General features: G+C 44.4%; 1 protein-coding gene across 2 annotated transcripts in view; it reads left to right on the top strand.

The window, feature by feature from the left end:
• The first annotated feature begins 1,871 nt into the window (after positions 1–1,871).
• EVA1C (eva-1 homolog C) overlaps positions 1,872–27,752 on the top strand; it is a 101,003-nt gene continuing 75,122 nt past the window's right edge. The window contains exons 1-2 of one of the 2 annotated variants that reach the window (XM_073584548.1): positions 1,872–2,060; positions 2,201–2,373. In XM_073584548.1, coding sequence (XP_073440649.1) covers positions 2,256–2,373 — 118 coding nt within the window. In that variant the 5' untranslated portion in view covers positions 1,872–2,060; positions 2,201–2,255. Of the gene's footprint in view, positions 2,374–27,752 lie in introns of both variants that reach the window. The other variant, XM_073584549.1, reaches the window with a different exon arrangement.

Raw genomic sequence — 27,752 nt, 5'->3', positions numbered from 1 at the left:
TCGCCGCTCGGGGTCCACCGTGCAGTAGGTGTTACAACCGCTGCTGAGTAATGGCAGACGAGCAATATGGCGATATAATGTGCACGGGTTCAACTTCACCCGAAGTGCGCAGAGTGGGCTCTGTTCACACACAGAGGAGCCCCAACAAAAACATACAAAAAGGCTGATCCTGTTAGAGTCACAGGCCTCAGGTAAACGCACACACGGTATAAGGTCACAGGAGCAGGAACTAAGACAGAGGGGCTGCGTCCGTCTAGACCTACCGTGTGTGCGGCGTCGCTACTGCGAATGCCAAGAAGGGCTGCAAATGCAGCGCGGCGCAGGACACTGCCGCTGGACGACACAGCTACAAAGCAGGCGCTATGTCAGATGCTAGCGCAGAGGTGCGGTGTGCACAGTGGCCTAAGGCTTGCCACAGACTGGCGCAGACTACTGAACTAATTCCCTAACCACATGCATAACATCAGAGAGGGAAGGGGTTTCATAATAAGTCAGTCACCAGAATCATACATCCGTCACCAATCACACATAGCAGTATAGTCTATATTAGCACATGGCAGAATGGCCATGCGTGCTTTTAATAGCAGCCGGGACCTTCCGGAAGCTTCCAGATCTCCGAGATGGACCAATGAGATCTGGAGCAGGGCCTGAGCACATGACTCCCGATCTCCAATGGGAAACCGTCTCAGGAGCATGCTCAGTAGGAGGACAGAGGGACTTAGCCCCTGGAGAGATTTGCTGCAAGGCAATCTCCTCTGCGGTAGATAAAGAGCAAGAGACCACAGAATGTAAGGGTCTGGATTCCTGCAGAGCAGACGCAAGAACCTGACTCCTAACAGTGAGGAGCTGAATTATACTCTATGAGGGGATCTGTATTATACTCTATGAGGGGGGTCTGCATTATACTCTATGAGAGGTGCTGCATTATACTCTGAGGAGGACTGCATTATACTCGGAGGGGGGCTGCATTATACTCTGAGGAGGGACTGAATTATACTCTGAGGAGGGACTGAATTATACTCTGAGGAGGGACTGAATTATACTCTGAGGGGGTTGCAGTATGCTCTATCAAGGACCATGAGGAGTGCATTATACTATATGTGCTAAATGGGACCTGCATTATACTGTATTGAGGACAATCTGTCCCCATCATTCTTCCTCAGCCGGTGTAAAGAACCCCGGGAACAAGCGGCGAACGACTTCAATATTGTCACACTCTTTTAACAGCCTGAACTCAGCGCATGTAAATACAACCGAAATATTTCTGCCTGATGGTGCAATATGTGAGCATTTGGGGCCCCATTGTAAACTTTTGCCCAGGGCCCCACTTTGTCGTTAACCAGCCCTGCATGTATGTCATACACTGGTGGCAATTGGTCAGAAGGAAAAACTTGAATGCAATGATTAAGACTTGTGTCCCAATACTTTTCTCCGTATAGTTTACATATGGACCTTGATAAAAAAAAATTGCAGCAACTTGGCTATAAAATAAACAAACAGTCTCTTCACACAAAGACAATAGAAATTCTGAGCAATGATGCGTGAAAATTCTGTGTGGGAATTAAGCAGCGTGAGTCGTAGACACATGACATTGTGCAGATCAAGTCGCCACCTCCATTTCTTAGCAGGTTTGTTTCTTTACATCTTGTGAATATTATGGGATCCCAGTAAGAGACAGGATGATTTCCCAGTTATTCTCCAGTGCGGAACGGATATTATTTCGTATTTGTATGAATTTCCAAAGAACTCAAATAACATTCGCGAAGCAGCTTGCCACTAGATGGCTTCCGTCGCACATGTTCCCAAGCCCCATTGACTCCCAAACAGTAGAAGTTGTGTAAGTGGGAGGATATGTCTGGGTCACCAAACATTCCACGTGCAGAAGGAGCAGGGAGGGCTCCTCTGTTTAATCCCCCTGATCACTGATGATGGCACAGACTACTGGCCCCTATTACTAATACGCAACCGGCCCTGGGGCCAACCACTTTTACGGCGCTCCGGTGCCCCCCTTGGATTACCTGGCTGCCCCTTCTGGAGTGATGTCAGAGCTGTAAGGACACGTAAGAACAGATCCAGAAAAGGGGGTGTGTGAAGGAAAGCACATAGTCAATGAAGACTGAGCCCTGAGTCACATTGTATATGAAGACCCCTGACAGCTCGGATCTACAGATCCTTGAGACATGACCCCCTTGTTTCTCAGGACAGGCTGGATAGAAGATCAGATCATGTGAGTCCCCAGGCTGGAGCTCCACATCATGATCAATCGAGATGGGTATGAAGGGAGACAGGTGAAGCCAGCGATCCGCACCAGCATTGCCCTTTGCATCTTCTTGCTCTGGACCACGGAGGTCTCTGCCCTGGCGGATTTCTCAGGTGAGTCTTCCCTAACGGAGAGACCTTGTGATGACGCAGAATATTATAATTTACATTGTATCATTAATAGCAGCTACTTTCCTTTCTATCGTAACTTTTGTAACAATTTCTGCTACAGTAGCTCTTCTGAAGGACGGGGCCAGACCGGCTAGCCTTCACGCTCTACGTGGCTTTGGGCGCCCATGACTTGGTTGCCGATCCTTCACGTTCGCCAAAGTAGTTTTATCATTTAAGAAAAAAATCACGAACATCCAATATTTTTTACGGACACATAGGAAAACCATTGTAGATAATTTAAAGGGGGCGATTTTTTTTTTTAAGTACAAATATTTTGGGCTAAAAATTATTTTTGGAAATTAGGTTTATTAAACATTTTGGCCCATTTGATTTCAACAGGCACATTCAACCTTGACGTTGTGTTAAATCGGCAGAGAGGAGCACAAAAATAGACAGATAAAAGAGTCGCAATCTGTTTTGTCGTACTGTTAGGATGAGCTCACTGACAGATTCTCAGTTAATTCATTCTGTAGCCAGCAATAGACAGTATGACACAGAGGGATATATAAGGCGAACGGTGCAAAATGGTTAATGAAACCCAATTGCAAAAAAAGTTTTTTTTTAGCCCTAAATACATGTAGTCAAGTTTAAAAAAAAATAGAACAAATTAAAAAAAAAAAAAAATAATAATAATAAACAAAGTGCTCTATTTTTACGGACTGTACGGGAATTTCTGGATGATTGGCAACCATGGTTGTTTTTCAGTTGGTAGATGTTAGCCACCTCTAAACCCTACCGTTATGGGGATGCTCTGACCGAGTCGTCTATCGATCACAATTCGAACCCGTTCAGAGGTCCTGAGTTCTTTATTGAACATTTTTCCTGCTACATCAACTTTTAAAGCAATCAGTTCACTGGCTGCTTAAAGGGGTTGTCTCATAAGAGACTTATGTATCATATCGCATGGCATAACTATCTAATAGATCCATGTTCCTCCTATCCCTAAGAAGAGGCTCCATTCCAACTGTTGTCTGACCACAGTGACAGTGACTCCCTTAGAAGTGAATGGGGAGAGGATGTGGATTTGCCATAAATGTCTGCTGTACGACAACCTCTCAAACTCTTTCCAACGACAAATGCAGGATACAGTTGTCAGGAGCAGACTCAGGAGCTGAGCCCGCTGCATACAGGGAAGGTGTCATCTGCGTTGGGGTGTTTTCACTCTGCGTTCTTGCCCATGTTCAGTGGTCACATCAGGGCTTACGTCCAACGACAGGACCCAGTTGCACATATATTTTTACCATGTGGCTTTTTTTGAGAATTGCTGCCACATGACATGTCGACATATTCAAAGTATACAACTTATTTAGTGGTGAGGGTCCGACGGCTGGAACCCGTGCCAATTCACAGACTGGTAAAATTGTTATGCCCATTAGTATGGATTGGCAAAGTGCATACTCTACCTGCCCTCCATTCATTCCCTATGGGGCTACAGAGTGCTGTGCTCAACTTTTTCTGGAGCCCCATAGAGAACAAGTACTGTAAAGACTCCAGATGCCTGGAAAAGCCATGTGTAACACTGACGTCTCCTAGGACTGTTTTGAACCACTTTCAGACTCTTGAACTTAAAGTGATCCAAACAAGGAAAGACTAGAAGCAATGGGATGAAACTGAATGGGAGGAGACACAGATTAGATATTAGAAAGAACTTTTTGACAGTTAGAGTGATCAATGAGTGGAACAGGCTGCCACGAGAAGTGGTGAGTTCTCCTTCAATAGAAGTCTTCAAACAGAGGCTGGACAGATATCTGACTGGGATGATTTAGCAAATCCTGCTTTGAGCAGGGGGTTAGACCAGATGGCCCAGGAAGTCCCTTCCAACTCTATGATTCTATGATTATATATATGGCTATGGATAAACAGGTAATAACCGGTGGTAACTAAACGCCTGTTTAACAACACACTGCACTGATGGACTTTGGGCTGATGTTTTTTAAAATGTAAAAAATATCCTAAAATTACGTCTTTTTGGGGGCAGATGCCAGCAGTTCCAGTTTTTATGCACAGGCAGTGTACATGAAAGAAGCCATGGCTTGTCGACAAATGTCGGTCCAAAAATTATCACTTTTTGGTGAGTTTGTTGTTTGGAAAATAAAGAAATTATAGCTTTTTTAACAAGCCTGTCAAAAAACTGCTATTTGAAGCAATTAACAATGAGGATCAAAACTTATCCCTTTTTGCGATCAGCAACAAGATTGCTGTTTGGAAAAATAACAGTGTCTTTTTTAAGTCCAAAAATTATCCATTTTGACAGCTATTTCAGGTTTTCTTAACTCTGCACTGAATAGAGTTCCCAGCAGATGTACAGTATGCTACTTATACAACACAATAGACAGGCAGAAGATGTGTGGCTGCCTACCGGCAGTGGCAGCAGCCACACAGTATACAGTATGATGGGTCTGGCAAGGAGATTTATGGTTGCATCAGGCCAGCACTGGCAGCAGCAGCAGTACAATATAGCTATAGAAGATGTTGCACAGGCATAAGATGAGTGACAGCAGCATAGTATTGCTATTTAAGACATCATACAAGCAAGAGATGTATGACCACCTATTGGTCATGGTAGGCGCAGCAACCACACAGTATGGAACCTGATGGGACCGGCAAGGAGATGTTCTGCTATATAGGGCTAGGACTATCAGCCATATTGAAAGAGCACCACCATAGGATTCTGGGGGTTGGGGGATATTTCCCTTGAATTTCTGTTTTGCTTATATAATTCTCCAGTAACTCGTCCAACGATATATATTTATTGTTATAGGAAGATGGCTATTAGCAGTCACCACAAAGCACTGGCTCTGCTTATATCTACAATGAAAAACTATTGACTTGTTAAAATCTAACGTATGTAAACTTGCAATGCACTGATTGTCCTTGTAGACATCAGTTTGCAGGTAGATGCTTTAGACTAGAGACCTCCATCAACCTAGTATGAGGCGGTTTGGTAGGAATTGTAGGTGTGTGGTGAGGATAAAACATCCATATCCAGCAGGTTTGGTTCTTGCCATGACTAAGAACATTCGTCTTCCTTGGAGATTGTACATTTTTGAGTGGTGGGATTATTGTAGGGAATTCTTTCTTGGGTCATTGGTTTTTCCGCTTGGTGTCATCTGTAGGATCAGATCTCTCCTTTAGCTATCTCCCTGCCTTCTCTTATCCCTCCCTGCACGTTCTTCCATGCCTGCTGTGAGGGAATGCATAAAACAACATTACGTTTGGCCTCCTTGGCCTTCCCTATCCTGCACATTTACAAGTTCTCACACTCTGCAGCCAGCGCTCAGGAAGAAATCTTACAATGAGTTCTGGCTTTTCTTTTCCTGCTTTTCACTTTTCTCATTAACAATAGGAATTTAACACCCCGTCTAAATTAAAAAAAAAACTTTCTTATGATGTGACCTGTACAGCAGCTATTGTCCACTTTCGACTTTCGGTGGGGTGGGAGGAGAAATATTAAAAATGTCTAGGTTTTGGTGCATTTGTAGGAAATTAAGAATTTTAGAATGAGGGGTTTCCAGGGATGACAAAATTTACCTCCTTCGCCCAAGTTGTCCAATTATACTAACATTGCTAACTTTCTACGTGATATACATCTTACCAGAGTGGTTTAGTATGACTGTATTGTCCCTGGAGGTCAAGACTGGCTCAGTGGTTAATGCCAATTGGTCAAGGGTATTATCCAATATTTAAAGGGTAACTGAACCTATACATTGGTCTTCTTGCACCCAACGGATTAACTAATCAAGTCTTCTGTGTGGTTCTCAGGATCCCCTCCCTACAATGGGTAAACTCCACTGGGTCCTCTAGAAGTGCCACCCACTCTACAAGTACAAGTGCTTTCAAAGTGGATGGCACTCAGTAGGGGCTCAACCGGATGAGCGGGTAGATGGATATCAGATCAGGGAGCACAGGGTGGGGGTTTGGTAGTGATGTGCAGGGGTGATAAGCGGAGAAGACACAATTTAATAGTTTGCTATGGGGCCCATGCACTTTTATTTCTGCCCATGATCAGGGTCAGCATTAGTGGTAAACAGACTAAGCATCTGCCAAGGGACCTCGCTACTCCAGGTGCCCCTTGTCAGTGGCGTGCTTCTAATAGTGGCACACTACACGACTGCTTTGGGTCCCAGGAGTCGGGGGGCCGGCGCCAGCGCCGCCCTTCACACATTCAACTGTATCGGCATCATAGATGCCGCTGCATTATACTCTTTGAAGGGCTGCATTACATGAGGGGGGCTTCATTATACTCTATGGGGGGGCTGCATTATATTCTATGGGAGAGCTGCATTATACTCTATCGAGTACTTTGGGGTGCATAATGTTATACAGGGGCTGCATTATACTCTATTGGACTATGGGGAGTGCATTATACTATATGTACTATATGGTACCTGCATTATGCTATGTGAAGAACTATGGGGTGCAATATACTATAGGGAGTGCATTGTAATATATGTAGGACTATGGGAGGTGCATTATACAATATGGAGAACTATGAGGAGTGTATCATGTTATATGGAGGAATGAGGGGTGTTTTATACTATATAGATTACTATGGGGAGTGTATTATACTATATGGAGGACTATGGGGAGTATATTATACTATATGGAGGACTATGGAGAGTGTATTATACTATATGGAGGACTATGAGGAGTGTAATATACTATATAGAGGATAATGGGCAGTGTATTATACTATATTGAGGACTATGGGACACACTATATGGAGGACTATGGTGCACATTATACTATATGGATGACTATGGTGCCCATTATACTATATGGATGACTTTGGTGCACATTATACTATATGGAGGACTATGGTGCACATTATACCAGCAGTGTGGGGTACAGCACGCAAGCATCCCATAAGCAAAGCATCACAGAAGATAAGCATCCAGCAAAACGGCAGTTATACATGGCATGGAATTAACATTCATCTTCTCTCTTCACACAGGTAATCAACTGAGCCACCCTGCATATATTTACTCCATTCACTGCCAGCAAGCAGCCTGAATGATACAACTTCCCACCTCTGCTGCCTCTATTCTCTGCTGTAATATATCCAAATGGTAATCAACTGAGCCACCCTGCATGTATTTACTCCATTCACTGCCAGCAAGCAGCCTGAATGATACAACTTCCCACCTCTGCTGCCTCTATTCTCTGCTGTAATATATCCAAATGGTAATCAACTGAGCCACCCTGCATGTATTTACTCCATTCACTGCCAGCAAGCAGCCTGAATGATACAACTTCCCACCTCTGCTGCCTCTATTCTCTGCTGTAATATATCCAAATGGTAATCAACTGAGCCACCCTGCATGTATTTACTCCATTCACTGCCAGCAAGCAGCCTGAATGATACAACTTCCCACCTCTGCTGCCTCTATTCTCTGCTGTAATATATCCAAATGGTAATCAACTGAGCCACCCTGCATGTATTTACTCCATTCACTGCCAGCAAGCAGCCTGAATGATACAACTTCCCACCTCTGCTGCCTCTATTCTCTGCTGTAATATATCCAAATGGTAATCAACTGAGCCACCCTGCATGTATTTACTCCATTCACTGCCAGCAAGCAGCCTGAATGATACAACTTCCCACCTCTGCTGCCTCTATTCTCTGCTGTAATATATCCAAATGGTAATCAACTGAGCCACCCTGCATGTATTTACTCCATTCACTGCCAGCAAGCAGCCTGAATGATACAACTTCCCACCTCTGCTGCCTCTATTCTCTGCTGTAATATATCCAAATGGTACAACTCCATACTTCTGCTGCTTTACCATTTTGCTGCATATTTAAATGTGCTTGCTAAAGCTTTGGTATAATTCATTTGTTGCACTGTATGTAATACTTACTGCTTTAGATCTGTGACTGGGGCCTTTCTAGATCTTATCAGGTGGAAGGTGCTATAGCATTTTGCCACATCTTGGTCTAGTGCCTTTGATCATCTAACCATCCCCTGGTGTGCTGGCCCCAGCTGCCAAATTATACCCAACCAGCTCCCACAATCCCTCTGTCCTGACCCTGTAGTGTGGCCTATATATGTAGTAGTTGCTAAGGGGAAGCACGCAGTGTGGGGTACAGCACGCAAGCATCACAGAAGATAAGCATCCAGCAAAACGGCAGTTATACATGGCAGTTAGTCAGGGCAGGAGTCAGGTAACCCACACTTTGCTCTCCCCTTTAAACATGTGCTTTATTTTTATCCTCCTGTGTTCCCTTGCCATCCACATTTATCACCCTATCCCCCCTCCATCACGACTCATACACATCAGCCCCTCTATACTTCCTTCTCCCATGTACAGCTCCCACACACTCCTCACCTTCCTGAGAAACCTCAGCCAATCTTGCCCAAACACATCGCAGAAAAAAACTACTTACAATTTCAACAACTATTGGCTCTTTATCTTCCTTCTCCTACTGATTTCAGGGGACATCTCCCCCAACCCTGGTCCACCATCCCCCAACCTCAACCCCTACCCTACCTCATATCGAAACCACAATAATCTGATTAACATTACTTGCACTCCCTCATCTCAATCTTTTAATTGTGCCCTCTGGAATCCACGGTCTGCTTGTAACAAGCTTCCTTTCCTACACAACTACTTTCTGAACAACTCTCTTAATCTGTTGGCCCTCACTGAAACCTGGATTCAGGATACTGACACTGTCTCTCCTGCTGCCATTTCCTACGGTGGCTTACAATTCTCTCACTCCCCGAGACCCACAAACAGACCTGGTGGTGGAGTTGGCATACTCCTGTCCCCACAATGCACTTTCCAGGTCATCCCCCCAGTCCCATCACTCTTATTCCCTTCTTTTGAGGTCCACACCATCAGGCTCTTCCGTCCCCTCTCCCTCAGGGTAGCGGTCATATACCGGCCCCCAGGCTCACCCACCCACTTCCTTGACCACTTTTCAGCCTGGCTGCCACACTTCATGTCATCAGAACAACCAACCCTCATCCTGGGAGACTTCAACATCCCCATTAACAGCCCTAATTCCACATCTGCATCCCAGCTTCTATCACTAACCACCTCTCTAGGCCTCTCACAGCTTTCAACCTCTGAGACACATAAGGACGGTAACACCCTTGATCTGGTCTTCTGCCGGCTCTGTTCAATCTCCCACCTAAAAACTCACCGCTTCCACTCTCTGACCACAACATTCTCTCCTTCACGCTCACAAATCCTTGCCCACCCCAGCTCATTCCTACCTACCACACAGTCAGAAATCTACAAGCTATTAACCCTCAGACACTTTCAGATTCCCTACACTCATCTCTGTCCCCAATCTCCTCTCTTTCCTGTCCTAATCTGGCTGTTCATCACTACAATGACACTCTTAGAAGCACCCTTGACCAAGTAGCTCCCCTCACCCTCAGAACCTCCAAACACAGAGTAAAACAGCCCTGGCTCACATCGCAAACTCAACTTCTCCAGCGATGCTCCAGGAGTGCTGAACGCCTATGGAGAAAAACCCACACCCGCACCCGTCTACTAACCTCCCTAAATCTGACATTTCCCTCTCCGTGGGTGGTACCACAATAACACCCCGGCAGCAGGTGCGCTGTCTGGGTGTTATGTTTGACACCAATCTCTCCTTCACATCCCATATACAATCCCTTGCCTGCTCCTGCCGCTTACACCTAAAGAACATCTCTAGAATCCGCCCTTTTCTCACTATGGAAACAACAAAAACCCTCACTGTTGCATTGATCCACTCTCGCCTGGAATACTGCAACGCTCTATTAATTGGCCTCCCCGCCACTCGACTATCCCCTCTCCAGTCCATACTTAATGCAGCGGCCAGGATCGTCCATCTGGGTAATCGGTACTCGGACGCGTCCGCTCTTCGCCAGTCCTTACATTGGCTGCCCATTCATTATAGGATCCAATTCAAAGTACTTGTTCTCACCCACAAAGCTCTCCACAGTGCGGCACCCCCTTACATCTCTTCTCTCATTTCTGTCTATCGGCCTAGCCGATCGCTGCGCTCTGCAAACGACTTTCGACTAACCTCTGCACTAATCCGTACCTCCCACTCCCGACTCCAAGACTTCTCCCGTGCTGCTCCTATCCTCTGGAATGCTCTACCCCAAGAAATCAGGACTATCCACAATTTGCATAGTTTTAGGCGCTCCCTCAAAACATACCTGTTCAGAGCGGCCTATCACATTCACTAATCAAAGTCATTCTCTGTGTAAGTGTGCGTGTGTAGCCCATTCACTATCTCCATCCATCCTTCACTCCCGCAAGATGGCTGGACCTTCATTGTAAATACACCATTGTAAATACACACCTGTACTCTGTATCTCCCCCACCTCATTGTAGATTGTAAGCTCTCACGAGCAGGGTCGTCTTATTTCGTCTTATTTTGCTTTAATTATTGTATTGTTAGCGTTGTTACTTATGACTTGTGTTTTGAAACTGTTAAACTGTAAAGCGCTGCGGAATATGTTGGCGCTATATAAATAAAGATTATTATTATTTATTATTATAGAGGACTATGGAGCACATTATACTATATGGAGTATTTTGGGGCACATTATACTACATGGAGGACTATGGGGTGCATTATACTAAACAAGAAAAATGTTGCATATTCATTGAGTGATTGGATTTTTTAAGCTGGAACAAAAATCATTGTTCTCAGCAGCACCAGCGCCTGTAGAAAATTGCAGATATGCTGCTGATAACATGATACTGTATGTGGACAGATTGATCTACTAGTGTTTGTTCTGTCCCCTCATTGTTCCTCAGCCGGTGCAAAGAGACCCGGGAACACGCATCAAACAACTTCAATATTATGGATCACACTCGTTTAGCAGCCTAAACTCAGCGCATGTAAATATAGCTGAAATGTTTCTGCGTTATGGTGCAATATGTTAAAACTTTAAACTTTTGCCCAGGGCCCCACTTGTCTAAAATCAGCCTTGCCCCTGATTGATTCCACATCTCTGCCAAAAAATACAAAGAGTACAAAGGTGTCTGGCTTTTCTATCTAAATGTGCAGTTGTCTAGCCCGCACTACTGTCTTGCCTGCAGACTCCATGTAAAATATTCACAAACCTCAGTTCCCAAACATACAGAAAATCAGGGGGAGGAGGGGGATGCAACTGCAGCTTCTCATTCAATCTTACTTATATTGACCAGTTTGCTTCATTGTCAATGTTTAATTCACTGAATACTTTTATTTAGTGGCCCTCTCTCTATGTAAGAATGTTTTCATTTATTTTAATAACTTTTTTTTTCTTTTTTTAAATCTGATATTCGTAGAAATAAAATCCTTCTAAGTGTTAATGATGTACTCTGGGAGTGGGTGTAATTAAATTAGGCCTACATGTTGTAACATTTCACTATAGATCTATAAAGAGCTTCAGTTATGTGCTGTAAAGCCATTTACCTAAGTGGTAATTTCATCGGGAAACCATGTAAATACACGTATGTGCTGGCAGTGATTGGTGCAACGTGGAAACGTATTCTCAGTGTCAAGTTCTAAGTCGTTATATAAAAGTAACTGACGTGTTCTAATTGCATGTTCATATTGAGTTTGGTCCACATGTCAGACGCTCCATCCAGGCTTCTATCTGAAGTCCTGAAAAATGGGATTCTGGCATAACCCCAGACCAGCCATTGACTTGTAATAAGGCAGATGGGGTCATTGTGTTCTCTTTTTCCTCCGTTTTGGCAATGTCCACCTTTCTGAGGTGAGCTCAGTCGTGGTCGATCATGTTTTTTTTCTCACCTAAAAAGGCAAACAATGTCAAAATTCAAGGCCACAGAAAGTACACAGTGACGCCATTTGCCTCGTTAAAGTGAAGAACCCAAATCCCATTTTTCAGGTTTTCTGATGGAAGCCCGGATGGAGCCTCTGACATGGACGAAAGGCAATGGGAACATACCCTTTAGTTGGCCATACACATACAATAGCTTCCAGGTATCTCTCCCAATAACCATTATACATGAACGTTTTGTCCAGACAAGCATTCTTATGTTTTCAAAGAGAGAGAAAGCCACCGACTGACATCTCTTAAAAGTCAATTTTTCTACTATATCATTTGTTCAGGGGTGATTTGAAAAGACCCCATACACATTACACTGTTGGCCAATCTTGCCGACATCTGACGGTTTGGCTGACTTCAGTCTAATGTGCGTGGGGCCTTTGGACTCCAGTTTTATCAAGGCGATCCTCAACTGATCACCAACCAGTCACCAGAGTACTTTGTAACACAGATCCTGAAATCACATGAAATCACATCCACTTTGCTTGGACATTTAGGCTGTGTTCACATGTAAGGTAAATGTTGCATTTTTTTCTGCAGCTTTTTTGCACAGAAATTCTGCTGTGTTGATCTGTCCAAGCAAAGTGGATGTGATTTCATGAAAACTGTGTCTCCTGTGCGTCTAAAGAGTCTGCTGAACTGAGCGGTTTTGGTGCTGTTCCTTCTCTGGAGGCTTCTATGTGCAGCCTGAAAAAAAAGCATGTAAAAAACCGCAGTTGCTTAAAAAGTGCAGAATCAAAGTTTTTCTGTAGTATAAAAACACATTAATTAAAAGGCGAAAAACAGAAAAACAAACGTATAAAAATACTCTATTGTAAAAAAGTAACAGTAAACAGCAAGTGCTAGTAAAAAGATGATAACAAAACAGGGTATTTAGTTGATACGTTTTTTTGCAAAAAATGTATACTAAGTCACTCTACCAAACGTCAAGGTATACCCATCTCAGAGCAGTCCCTAACGGGTGTATTTAAAACCTGATCGTGTGTATAGTACCTGTATGAGCAGGATTCAGGCAGGTAATGTCCGATGTGGACACGCTATGGAAGACGGCTTTTGCACAAAGGTGCACACAAAAGCCGTCTTCCATAGCGTGTCCACATCGGACATTACCTGCCTGAATCCTGCTCATACAGGTACTATACACACGATCAGGTTTTAAATACATCCGTTAGGGACTGCTCTGAGATGGGTATACCTTGACGTTTGGTAGAGTGACTTAGTATACATTTTTTGCAAAAAAACGTATCAACTAAATACCCTGTTTTGCTCTCATCTTTTTACTAGCACTTGCTGTTTACTGTTACTTTTTTACAATAGACAATTTTTATACGTTTGTTTTACTGTGCTTTTCTGTGTTTCAGTCTTTTGGTGGTGTGAACACTGTCCTACAGACTTGTTCGCTGTGTGCATGGCCCATGTGTTTGTGGTTAATTAAAATGCGGTTTCACATCTGCACTAATACATAAAAAATGTAGCAAAAATAAATAACCAGAAAAGATTGTTATTGCTTAGTTTGGTGCGGACACATGCAGAAAACAAAAAATACAGTATTTATGCAATGTGTGAACACGGCCTTACAGGCATAAAAATGAGAAAGTTCTGTTCTGGCTACTACGACTATAATAGAATCTTAGAGTTGGAAGAGACCTCCAGAGTCATCGTGTCCAACCCTCTGCTCAATGCAGGATTCACTAAGCCATCTCATACAGATGTCTGTCCAGCCTCGGTTTGAAGACTTCCATTAAAGGAGAACTCACCACCTCTCTTGGCAGCCTGTTCCACTCATTGTAACCCTCACTGTCAAAAACATTTTTCTAAAAATGAATGAACAAAAAATAAATCCACAGGTCCTAACTAGAGAAGAGCAGGAAGGACAGATGATGTCACACCAAGCCTGGCTAACCAAATGCCAGGGACGCCGGAAAGTAAAAGATTTGTAGGTCTCCTGTGCAGCCACCAGGTACCACTGACCTGGACGCTGGACCTTGTGAATCGAACCGCTCTCCTCTAGTCCCAACCGTCCCAGATACAGAGGGACAGTCCCGGATCTGGGTCTACACCCTGCATTACTAGGTGTCTGCTGAATGTACCTCAGTACCAACACCCCTCTGTCATCTCCTCTTGTCAAGGTAGAAAGAGTTGTGAGATACAGTATTTGTTTGGGCAGTGTATGACATTAATGTTCATGGCAATATAGAGCACTAATGGTCTGAGCAGTGCATAGTAGAGCGCCCGCCAGGGCAGTGGGGTACTCGGTACCGGGCCGCTTTCTTAAAGGGGCAGTGTCACAGCGGCGGTGACCCGGTCCGTGGCCCTGGGCGTCCAATAAAAGGGGTGTATTTACAAGGGAATGAAAAATAACGAGTTTTTGTAATGAGTTTGTGATGCCACCTGTGGTATCTGATCAGAAGTGACCAGCCCTGCAGTGCAGATCCGCTGGGACAGATGGTGATGCAGCAGAGTTAGTATAGCTCTCCACAGGCAGAGCTGTTGTCCCACGGCCGATGAAAGATGTTGAGGAATAGATGGTGATGTAGTGTGGAGCAAGGGATGTAGCAGTGCTGAGAAGGTGATGCAGGAAGAATTCAAAGGACACAACAGAGTGCAGTTTCCTTTACCTTTTATGATGCTTTGTAGGTGCAGTCTAGGGCTCAAGTTACAGTTGTGCAGGAGTCGGCCAGCCTGGAAGCAATTTGGGAATCTCTCTATACAGGTGGGTTGTGAGGTCTCGTTTCAGGCGCTATTCTGAAGTACTTGTGGTTGTGAACTCCACTACTTAGAACTCCACTTGTATGACAAGCAGTTGTAGCTTCCTTCAGGGACCGCGCAACTATGGCGTCCCCGGCTCACACGCATGCTGCTGTGTCGACGAGTCTCAGTTGGGAACAGAGGATTGCAGCCTCTATTCCTCCAGTGTCTGCTGTGGGACCTTTAGTATCCACACAGCCTCGGACTCCGGTGCCCGGTTCCCCGCGCTTCAGCTTGGGTATGAGTTCTGCTATAGCTCCAATCCCCTCAGCTCCACTATTCCACGTCCTCTCTCTTCCCTGTCCATACTCTAACTCCCCCTAACTTCCTCCTCCTGACCAGAGAGAACAGCTCCCCAGAAGTCGGGTTTAGAGCTCCCTTTGCTGGCTTGGAGCAGGAACTATGTTGCATGCTGGAACTACCTGATAAAGAGATCCCTTCATTGCCTCCAGGCATGACATCATTCTTCCTAGGAGGGAGGTAAAGTTACTGTGGCAACCGTACTCCTGGGGCGCCACACATAGCACAAGCCAAAAATTTGGCTGAGTGATTAAAAGGGTTGTCCGGGAACTGTAATATTGATGTGCAGTAGAGAGGAGTGTAGGAGCTTCCATGAGATCCAGAATGAAACCACATAGGTTTGAGCCAAATCAGTAGAGCAGGTGGGTGCACACAAAGGCTGGAAAGCACAGCATTGCATAGGAGCAAAAAGGAGGATGTGCCACATCTTCCTTTTTGTTCCTATGTAATATTGATGGCTTATCCTTAGGGTAGGTGATCAATGTCTGATTGATGGAGGTGCGATGCTTGGCACCCCCGCCAGTCAGCTGTTCCTGGTGTGGGTTGCAGCTGAAACTCCTCAGTTGTAGAGCGGCACAGCACAGCTCCATCGACTTTATAGTGGCTGCGGCTGGGTACTGCACATCTGTGCCTTATTCAAGTCAATAGGGGTTGGATGTACAGCACCTGTCCGCGGTTGTTATTCCATCGACAGAGCTTGGCGGTGCAGCTCCTCAACTGAGCAGTTTCGGAAACAGTTGTTCGGCGGGGCTGCTGGGTGTTGCATCACCACTGGTGAAACATTGATGATCATGGACAGTGTGTGGCGCTATTGTTCCGTACAGTAACTCCTGGTCTGGGCCGAGTATGGCACTATCAGTCTGGACAGTGGATGGGATTATTAATTTAGGCAGTGCAGAGAGTTTTTTATGGTTATAACTTTAGGAGACTTCCAGAAAACGGCTAAACCTTTCAGACTCCCATAATAGTTGGAAAATATTTTGGGCACTCTTGAAAAATCCCTGTAGCACTTTCAGAAGGTTTCTTGTGCATCCCTATGGGGCACAGAGAGGTTGGGGAATGGCTGCATTATAGAAGAGGTACATTTTTAAAAAGGGGGTTGTAAACATGAGCCTGTATCTCCAAGATCAGATGCTTCAAAATTGACAAGTATTGTGTTCTGAGGGCAGTATATAAGAGGACACTGGAAATGAGATTCGTTGGATGCAGTGAAGAGCCGGAGGCAGAGAAGGGGTTAACAGGATTTACTACAAAAGGTTATAGACGTACAAGAAATACTCCGCGCAGGGACATTGTAATGATTCCCAAGGGTGAACCCACTGGACCGCGGCAATGAACCTCCCCTGGGCGAGCGGGCCAGGTGGACCACCCCCTATACAGGGAGCGTTAGGGACAGGCCCAGGGGAAACTATTACCGCGGCAGCAGGTACCCGAGGAGGATAGAGGAGAGACAGCAGGAGACTAGAGAGGCAGACGGCCGGACGTGCAGGACAGGAACCACGGCAGACGGAGGGGACAGAGACACAGGCTGGCACGGCTGGGACGAGGAGACTCAGGCTGGATGACACAGGCAGGCATGGCTATACATGGACAGGAGGAGGCGAGCACTGAGAGAGACACAAAGAAGCAGGTTAGACAAGACAGACGAGATAGGCAGCAGGGTAGCGCGGCAGAGGGGACGGAGAAGGCAGGCAGGCGAGGCCAGGATCACTTGCAAAACACAAATGACGATCAGGCAACGCCTAAGGGGAAGAGGCGGCCTGATAAGGACAAGTGCGGGAGTACTTCCAGGCCATAACCTGTAGTGAGCTGGGAGGACGGCCGGTCTCACTGAGTGCAACGTGCGCGTGCGCAGAAGGACCGGCCGCGTGCGCACCTGAGAGGAAGCAGACGCAGCTGCATGAGGAGGAGAGAAGACGGCGATGCGCCGGAGCCGGTGAGTATGACGGGATGCGGGCAGCGATGGTGCGCGCAGCAGCGGGGTAGGCAGCGGCATGACAGTCATGAAACCAACAGTGGGAAAAAGCAGGAACACGGAGTGCAACAACAGGATTTGCACAAAAATACAGTATTTTGAAAAAAAGGTGTACGAAAAAGGGATAACTTATCGCTTGCAGTTCTTGTTGGGGGAAGGCTGGAATATCTCCCGCCGGCCCCGTAGATCGTGGACAATGTCTCTGGCTCTGTTACGGAGAAACGAAAAGCACTGTCTCCCGACCGTGCTGATGTATCCGGGCTCACTGGCCTTGAGTGCTTTGGAACGTAGTAACAGTGTCTTTTGTTGATTCCTCTTTTGTTGTGGACCTCTGAAGTAGTCGCTAGGAGCAGAGCGAGTAAGACTATCTTTCACTGAGAGCGAGAACGAGACGTCCAGTAATGGAAGGTCCGGGGACAGCTCAGTAAGTGGGCAAGTCAAACTGCTGGGGGATAGATGATGAGGATTTAGCAGTCGCAGTGGGGAGGGAGTCAACCTTCTCCTATTTCTCCTGTCGCCTTCCCGCCAAATCTCTCTCATTTCCGCAATCAGCCCCTTTTATCTCCCCCACACCCCTGCTGTCCAGTGCAAAGGTCCTCCCCACGCAGACGAATAGTCCCCCGGCAACAGTGGTGACAGTCCCGATGGTTCCAACTCTGAAGTGTGTCGGGAACCGCTGACTTGGTCCTGGCTCATCTTCTTACAAGTATGGATTGAGTTTCGGTGCTGTGGCGTAATAGTGACCCTATAATGTGACTATATTATGGCCATATGCTGCAAGACTAAATTTGTCTTATTTTACGGACACTATTCCTAGTTTTAATGACCACCAACTGAGCATTGCCTTTTGACTTGGTCAACAATCCTCATTCCCCCCAAAAGTGGATCTTCTTAGGTACAAAGGAATCATACAATCTTATTTATGTGGTTTAGATTGTGAGGCAATAATGAGTTAAATGACTAATAAACACACATGAAATGTGATTCTAATCCTCGCTCGGTCAATATGACCACATTAGTCACAGTATCTGCACCAACAACAAAGACGTCTCAGATATTTGGAGACGATGTGCTGGCCGCAAGTACTGCGCTCGGATGAAATAACACCTTGGACAGGGAGCAGGACACACTGGTCCCATTACACTGTCCATTTACTGTGCTCTGAGGGTCAAACAGTAAAGCCGGAAGATGGGAATTACACGATCAGGATATGGGGAATATTACTTCAGCAAAGGTCCTGCTTATAGTTCTCTTTTTGGCGTGCACTGGATATCAAGAAAATTACTTACTATTATAAATCAAGTTATTACTTTAAATATATTTTTTTATAAATTGGTGGTGCTGTTTTTAGTTTCATGTCAGCATGACCTGCAAAACACAAATTGTAGTTTTCCCATCAGTTACTGGAGTAGACACAATGGGTTGATACTTCATTTTCTCTGCAGTTCACTCTTCAGCTTTGCTGTACAGACTAGGACAGATCCAGCAGAGTCATCTCATTATTTTTATTATATATTTATTTGGTATTGCCGCGTCTGTAAAGGTCTGATCTACCAATATATAAATTTATTTAACCCATGCAATAAAATTTGTAAAGAAAAAAACATATTGAAACGTCTGAATTGCAGTTTTTCATTCACCACACTTCCCTAAAAAAATCAGTCACCCCCCCCCACTGTGACATGACCTTACCCCTATGATGTGGTCGCATGGTGCTGATGACGGCATCTGTCATTGCCATGATGACCGTGGCTTTACAGGAGACCGTGATTTCCCCTGAATACTGCAATACTGTCTAGTCTAATATTGCAATCTAAAGAACAAGCGATCAAAAGGTTTAAGTTCCCAAAGAGCGAATAGAAAATAAAGTAGAAAGTAAAAAAGTTTTTAAAAATATACCGCAGTTATCAATATGTCATATTTATCCAAAAAGGATATAATTAAAAAGGGAAAAATAACAAACGGTCCTATTGACAGAAAAAATTAAAACGTCGCCGGCCTTGAAAAATAAGGACACATACCAAATATTTGTTTTTTTAAGTCATTAAAATAGTAAAAATACAAAGTTTGGTAGTGATGTAATCATACTTTTCTGGAGAATTATGTTAGTTGATTATTTTTGCCGCACAACGAACACCTTAAAAAATGATACCCAAAAGAGAGTGTCGGAATTATGGACCTCTCACTATTTTACCGAAACTGAAAATTTGTCCCCATTTTTCAGTACTTTAAATGGTAAACTAAATGGTGTCACTCAAAACTGCCACGCGTTCTGCAAAAAACAAGCCCTCATACTGCTATGTCCACGAAGAAATAAAAAAATAAATTATGGCTATTGGAAAAAAAATAGAAGAGCAAAGACAAAAATTTCAAAGAGTCATTAAAAGTGTTGTCCAGGAACTGTAGTATTGATAGCTTACCCTTAGGGTAGGTCATCAATGTCTGATTGGTGGAGGTGTGACAGCTGTTCCTGGAGTGGGTTGCAGGCAGCCGAAACTGCTCAGTTGCAGAGTGGCAGCTCTGTCAACTTTAGAATGACTGCAGATGGGTACTGCAAATCCGTGCCTTATTCAAATCAATAGGGGCAGGATGTACAGCACCTGTCCGCGGTTGGTATTCCATCGACAGAGCTTGGCTGTGCAGCTCCTCAACTGAGCAGTTTCGAGAACAGCTGATCGGCCGGGCTGCCGGGTGTCGCATCACCACTGATCAGACAATGATAATCTATCCTAAGGATATGCCATCAATATTAATGTCCTCAACAACCCCTTTAAAGTGAACATGTCACCAGGATTTTGCTCAGTAAACTACAGACACTGTCAGGTTGGCGGTGTTATACTGATTAGGCCGGAGTCACACTACTGTATAAAACATCACATAGCACTCAGCCCAGTATTATACTATGGGGCAGCTCAGATTTGCGATTATTTTCTCATGCCAATTCGGGATGAGAAAAGAATCACAGCATGCTGCAACTGGCAGTGAGACTCCGGTCACTCACACCCATACAAGTCTATGGGTGCAAGTGACACAAGCACTGCACTTGGATATTACCCGAGTGCGGTGCGATAAACGCCGACACTGTCAGCAGAGGAGATGGAGATATTAATTTCTCTGTCTCCTTCGCAGCTGTGCTCCGATCCAGTCATGGGATCTGCTCACAGCAGAACAGAAGTCGAGAGTCATTAGCATATCGCATCAAATGCCATAAATACGCTAGTGTGTCTTATAATGATACCTGGGTGATGAAATCCGTCTTGTGGTTGTTTAACAGCCCCGCCCACATGCCCGCCCCAGATCACAAGAATCTCATTAACTGAAAGCTACAAATACAGATTAACCCCTTAGCGACAGAGCCAGTTTGCAGCTTAATGACCAGGCCAATTTTTACAATTCTGACCACTGTCCCTTTATGAGGTTATAACTCTGGAAAGCTTTAATGGATCCCGCTGATTCTGAGATTTTTTTTTTCGTGACATATTGTACTTCATGTTAGTGGTAAAATTTCTTCGATAAGTCTTGTGTTTATTTATGAAAAAAATGAAAATATGGCGAAAATTTTGAAAATTTTGCAATTTTAAAACTTTACATTTTTATGCCCTTAAATCAGAGAGATGTGTCACAAAAATTTCTTAATAAATAACATTTCCCACATGTCTACTTTACATCACCACAATTTTGGAAGCAAAATTTTTTTTTGTTAGGATTTCTCATTTTTGCAACAAAATTTACAAAACCATTTTTTTAGGGACCACATCATATTTAAAGTCATTTTGAGGGGTGTACATGACAGAAAATACCCAAAAGTGGCACCATTCTAAAACTAGACCCCTCAAGGTGCTCAAAACCACATTCAAAAAGTTTATTAACCCTTTAAGTGCTTCACAGGAACTAAAGCAATGCGGAAGGAAAAAATTAACATTTAACTTTTTTTTGCAAAAAATTTACTTCAGAACCATTTTTTTTTATTTTCACAAGTGTTAAATGAGAAAATCAACACAAAATTTGTTGTACAATTTCTCCTGAATACGCCGATACCCCATATGTGGGGGTACACCACTTTTTCAGCACATGGCAGAGCTCGCAAGGGATGGAGCACCGTTTGACTTTTTCAACGCAGAATTGGCTGGAATTGAGATCGGATGCCATGTTGCGTTCGGAGAGCCCTTAATGTGCCTAAACAGTGGAAACCTCCAAGAAGTGACCCCATTTTGGAAACTAGACCCCCCAAGGAACTTATCTAGTTGTGTGGTGAGCATTTTGAACCTTCAAGTGCTTCACAGAAGTTTATAACGTAGAGCCGTGAAAATAAGAAATCCATTTTTTCCACAAAAATGATCTTTTCGCCCCCAAATTTTTATTTTTACAAGGGTAACAGGAGAAATCATACCCCCACAGTTAATGTGCGATTTGTCCTGAGTACGTTGATACCCCTTATGTGGGGGGGAACCACTGTTTGGGCGCATGGGAGAGCTTGGAAGGGAAGGAGTGCCATTTTGGAATGCAGACTTTGATGGAATGGTCTGCGGGCATCATGTTGCGTTTGCAGAGCCCCTGATGGGCCTAAACAGTGGAAACCTCCAACAATTGACCCCATTTTGGAAACTAGACCCATTAAGGAACTTATCTAGATGTGTGGTGAGGACTTTGAACCTTCAAGTACTTCACAGAAGTTCATAACGTAGAGCCGTGAAAATAAAAAATCCATTTTTTTTCCACAAAAATGATCTTTTCGCCCCCAAATTTTTATTTTTACAAGGCTAACAGGAGAAATCATATCCCCACAGTTGTTGTGCAATTTGTCCTGAGTACGCCGATACCCCATATGTGGGGGGAACCTCTGTTTGGACACATGGGAGAGCTAGGAAGGGAAGGAGTGCCATTTTGGAATGCAGACTTTGATGGAATGGTCTGCGGGCGTCATGTTGCATTTGCAGAGCCCCTGATGGGCCTAAACAGTGAAAACCCCCCACAAGTGACCCCATTTTGGAAATTAGACCCCCTAAGGAACTTATCTAGATGTGTGGTGAGCACTTTGAACCCCCAAGTGCTTCACAGAAGTTTATAAACGCAGAGCCGTGAAAATAAAACGTCTTTTTTATTTACACAAAAGTGATTTTTTAGACCCAATTTTTAGACCCCTAAAGTTAAATAGTGGAAACCCCTCAATTCTTGCTCCAACCCTAACCCCAACACACCCCTAACCCTAATCCCAACCCTAACCTTAATCCCAACCCTAATCCCTAATCCTAATTCTAACCCTAATCCTAGTTCGCCCTAACCCTAATTCTAGCCCTAACCCGAGCCCTAGCCCTAACCCTAACCCTAGCCCAACCCTAACCCTAACCCTAGCCCAACCCTAACCCTAGCCCTAACCCTAGCCCAACCCTAACCCTAGCCCTAACCCTAACCCTAATGGAAAACTGAAAAAAAATATATTTTCTTTATTTCGTTATGTTGGCCTAACTAAGGGGGTGATAAATGGGGGGGTTATGTACTATTTTGTATATTTTGATCACGATGATAGTTTATCATCGTGATCAAAATGAATGAATGGAATCTGCCAGCCGGAGCCGGCAGATTCCCGGTGGGCGCACGGCGCATGCGCCCACCATTTGCCCCGGATCCAAGATGGCGGCGCCCACTGGAGGACATCGGCGGGACACAGGACCAGCGGGAGGGGACAGAAGACCACGGAGAGGTACCGGGGGGGATCGGGGACCCTCTTTCTCTCTCCTCTGATGTGCGATCACATCAGAGGAAAGAGAAATTAAATGCAAAATCGCGGCTTTTTTTTTTTTTGCGGTCGCCATTATAGGGTTAATAACGGCGATCGCAAAAACCGATTCATGTTCTCTGGGTTCTCGGCTACCCCCGGCAGCCGAGACCTCGGAGAAAATCCGACACTGGGGGGCGCTATTCACATTCTCCACAGCGCCGTGAATTAACGGCGCTGTGGTTTAAGTACCCTTAATTACCGCCGTTAAAAGGCGTATCGGTGGTCGTTAAGGGGTTAAACAACAACCACAAGATGGATTTCATCACCCGAGGTATCATATTAATCAAATAAAAAAGGGGGGAAGCCAGTGCTGCCTATGATCAGAACGCAATACATAAAGTGCATATGCACATATTGATTTTTAACTGTACTTTAAGATGAGACATTTAGCAAAAAATTGATCAATTCTTTGAGCCACCCCGCAATGTCACGGCATTCTCATATGGGGCAGTCCTACTCTACGTTTTTTATATTCGCTGTGCCATTATGGCCTCCTAAATATATTAAAAGCAAGGCTATATTAAATGCCAAATGTACCTGAAGCATATCTGAATCACTTGCTTGGTTATGCACGCCATTCTATCTGTCTTCATTGTGATTGATCTAGGCTGCTGTACACACACCCAGGCTCTGTTTGATTGTGCACCTGTGTCTGGGCCTGTTTCACCTTTCTTCTGTGGTTGCTGGTCAGGCAGTGTGGAGGTCAGATCTGAAATGTCCATGTCTGGACCTGGTCAGCCTTTATCTGCGCTTGCCCTTCTGGCGCCATGGGAGTGTTTCAGAAATGCTTCAGGTATGGTTGTATTTAATTTATTCTTGCTTTTAATACATTTAGGAGGCCGTAATGGCACAGCGTATATAAAAAACATAGAGTAGGACTGCCCCATATGAGAATGCCTTGGCGTGGCGCGGTGGCTAAAAGAATTGATCAATTGTTTGCTTAATGTCTCATTTTAAAGTACAGTTAGAAAATCAATATGTGCATATGCACTTTATGTATTGTGTTCTGACCATAGGCAGTGCTGGCTTCCCCCCTCTATATATCATATTAATCAGTATAATGGTGCCGACCTGGCAATGTAGTTTACTGAGCATAATCCAGCTGATAGCATCATTTTAAGTGGTTAAATGTTTTTTCATCTTTGGACATTTCCTGGAAGAGCCCCATAACAATAATATGATCACAAAGTGTCCCATTGCTGTGATCCCCAGCAAATCAGCAGCAATCTGTGTGGAAACCTCGCAGTAAGTGTACAATTTCCCTGTAGCACCTCCACAGGAGAAATCAAGCATTACACAGTTCCCATTCATATAAATAAATTGTCTTAGTAATGGATTGATCCTCCAGAAGGAGACACTTCTTGAATCTCTCTTCACTCTTGCCGAGAAGTATAAGAAAGTTTTCTAAACTGCACCAACTTTGATGAAAACAAAAAAAAATATTCCATACCGAATTATTGATGTTTGATAATTCTAGAAAAAAACAAGTCACTACCAAACCACCTGGGAGTATAACACGACCTCTGAAAGCTCCAGCAATGTGATCCGTCATCCATCTAGTGCGTAATAACAACTTGTTCTACCTAATTGACTGTGGTTAATGGCTTTCTTTAAGGAAATGTTACCAGGAGGCAGATCCGTGGATGTCGGATGCATACCAGAGGAAACATGGGTGGTTCAGAGCCAAGAGATAATCGAGCTCAGACTCCATCACTCCACAAAATAAATACTTCTCACTTACATCTTCACTCCGAGGGGGAGGATTATACACGATGGTGGAATTCCTCTCACAATTCATAAATCATCACTTCTAGAACAGTGTCAGCAACCTGGGAAGAATGGAGACTATGGATACGGCGCCGAATGTGTCCACTTCTGAAAAAGTTTATAGAAACATTCAATGGTGTATTTAGAAAGTATGTGTTAGAGGACCCTTCCTCAGGATGAGGAAAAAGGTGTTACTGTTGTGGTACTGTTGCTCTTCATCCTGATGAAGGGGCCACTTCTGTAGTACTTAAAATGTCCCTATTCCTCCACCCTGCCCTGAATTCCCTGCAAACTGCCATTATTTCATGTATCAGAATTAATTATACTTCTTTTGCGCACTCACTATCCATCACTCACTACTTTGTTAGAATTTATAAAGGGAAGGGTTTGTGGAGAACATTATGAGTACATGGTTGTTTCTAATTGTATCTAAAGGGAACCTGTCAGCTGTTTGGGCTGCTATAAGATGCGGCCGCTGCCTTTCAGGGCTTATCTACAGCATTCTATAATGCTGTAGATAAGCCCCCGGTCCGACCTACAAGATAAAAAAAATAAGTTTTATTATACTCACCCGGGGGGCGGTCCGGTCCGATGGGTATCGCAGTTCCAGATCTGGCACCTCCCATCTTCTTGCAACGGCGCCCTCCTGCTTGCTTCATCGCTCCCCGGCATCGCGCTCCTGTGCAGGCGTACTTATCTGCCCTGTTGAGGGCAGAGCAAAGCACTGTAATGTGCAGGACCGATCAGCTGCATCTTATATCAGCCAAAACAGGTGACAGGTGCACTTTAAAACACATTGTAAAGAGAATAGCTACTGATCTAGTGACTTATAGAGGGAGGAGTTGGGTCACATGGACACCAAATTCTATGGGGACGCAATATTTTCTGCACCCACCTCACTGTCAAATGATCCAAGAGGACACAAAATGCAATGAGTATGCCGACAAATGCCACTTCTTCTTGGAGAACCACATTGGCAAAGTGAGTGCTGGCCAAAAAGCGGAATTAGTAAACCAACCAACATGCTTTATCATCTAAGTCACGGCTGCTGGTTCCTATGCAGATCATCTATTTCTATCTCCTATCTATTCTTTTATCTGTCTGTCTATCTATCTATCTATCTATCTATCCGTTTGTCTATCATCTGTCCTTCTATTTATCTATCTATCATCTATCTGTCATGGGTTTATCGCGACAGAGAGGAGACAGAAGACCGCAGCGTCTGATTTATCCTACTCCTGAACTGATTAGAAGCACTTCAACTTCATATTAAATGGTGCAGGTTTCTATTAGCAGTGCAGGGGTTAATCTGATCAGCTGAGAGCTTCTGGAAGCTTTTCTGCATTAAGGCTCTCAGCTGTTCACTGTTAGCCTCTCCCATCTCCTGTATAATCTGGATCCTCATTAGCTCTCATTGTCAGAGTTAGCTTTTGCTGCATGGCTGGAGGTTGTTTTTGTTGGTTGTTATTTGAGAAGGTGTTTAGTGGATTTATCTGTGAATGTTGCTAGGTTTTGAGTGTGTGATAATTCCCTTTCTTCTCTTACTTTGGTTTAACCCCATCATCCACTCCCCGATGCATTCCTCTATTATGTGTGTATATTTGTATGTTTGGTACTTTCATTTATCCCTGTTTGTATTAGGCCTGTTTCACACTTCAGTTTTTCACTATCAGTCAAGATCCGCCGATTTGAAAAAAAAACGGATCCGCCATTTTTTTTTTGGCGGATCCGTTTTTTTTCCCATTGAGTTGCATTACCGGCGGATCTTGACGGATGGCCATCCGTTGGATCCATTTTTTTGCGGATCCGCCAAAGTTTTGACGTCCGCCGACATGCCTGAACGGAGCATGCAACGTTTTTTTGGGCGGCAGGATCCACACTACTCACTGTGCATGCCTGAAAGACTTCACTCAGCCGGAAATTTAACCCTAAACTCTGTTCTGGCGGCTGAAAAATTCTTCTCTCTCTCTCTCTTCCCCGGGCAGCGGTTCCTTTAAAATTCTTCCTTTGACGTATCCGTTAAAATAACGGTCCGGTGACAAACATTGTTATCAGTACAGGAACGGATCCCCTATCCGCTATTTTAGCGGATTTTGACTGAAGAAAAAAACTGATGTGTGAAACAGGCCTTACCTTGTTAGTCTGGTTGGTGTATTACGGTACACTCCTACTGCCCTCTTCCCTGGGTTGGGGAAGGGTACAGACTGAGGGTGGATTCAGGAGCTGAGGCAAGGTATGTGGCCCCAGCATCTTCTCCATCAGAAGTAATCTGGGGAACAGGGCAAGCTAGTGCGCCTCTAGCGTTAGGTAGAAAGAAGTAGCCCCTGGTCATGTGACACCCTACAACAGAGTTATGGACACTATCTATCTATTATCTATCTAATATCCATACCTATATCTATAGGCTGTGGGCTTTCATTGACAGGGGAATGGTCACCTTCAAGTGTTAATTTATTGATACCTTTCCTGAAGGAATAACAGAGGAATAGCCCCATGCACAGACATGTCAGGAGAGATGTCATATCCTCTTTAAATCATGTAAGAAGTGTACAGTGCGGGCGTACACAGGGCAGCTGTGTAATAAACACCTGTTTGTACAACGTCTTCTTTCATGTAGTAGGAACTTTCTGTATGTTTTGGCTGTTGTTTTCCATGATCAGCAGTGGAGAAACCCCGGCCCTGAGTGATGAGTGTATCTTGGAGCGCAGACCGGGGATCACATACTGGGAACTCTCTGACATCTTTTTGGTGATGTTGCACATCTGTTCTGCACTCGGGATTTACATGATGTAAAGTAGATTATAGCAGGGCAGAGAATGCGGCAGGAATGCCAGATACCATCATTAGTAGACATTTGGAACTGAAACAGAGAAATTCCTTCGCTCTGGGCTTTTCATTGTGCCGATGACATTTCTCTATCTGATAAACGCTTTTGGCATGATTTTCTTTGCATTTGATGTAA

This window comes from Dendrobates tinctorius, unplaced genomic scaffold (assembly GCF_039654945.1).
Source record: "Dendrobates tinctorius isolate UK_male_01 unplaced genomic scaffold, ASM3965494v1 ptg000084l, whole genome shotgun sequence".
Classification (NCBI taxonomy): domain Eukaryota; kingdom Metazoa; phylum Chordata; class Amphibia; order Anura; family Dendrobatidae; genus Dendrobates; species Dendrobates tinctorius.
The sequence above is the reverse complement of the archived record's forward strand: the minus strand, read 5'-3'. Positions and strand labels throughout refer to the sequence as shown.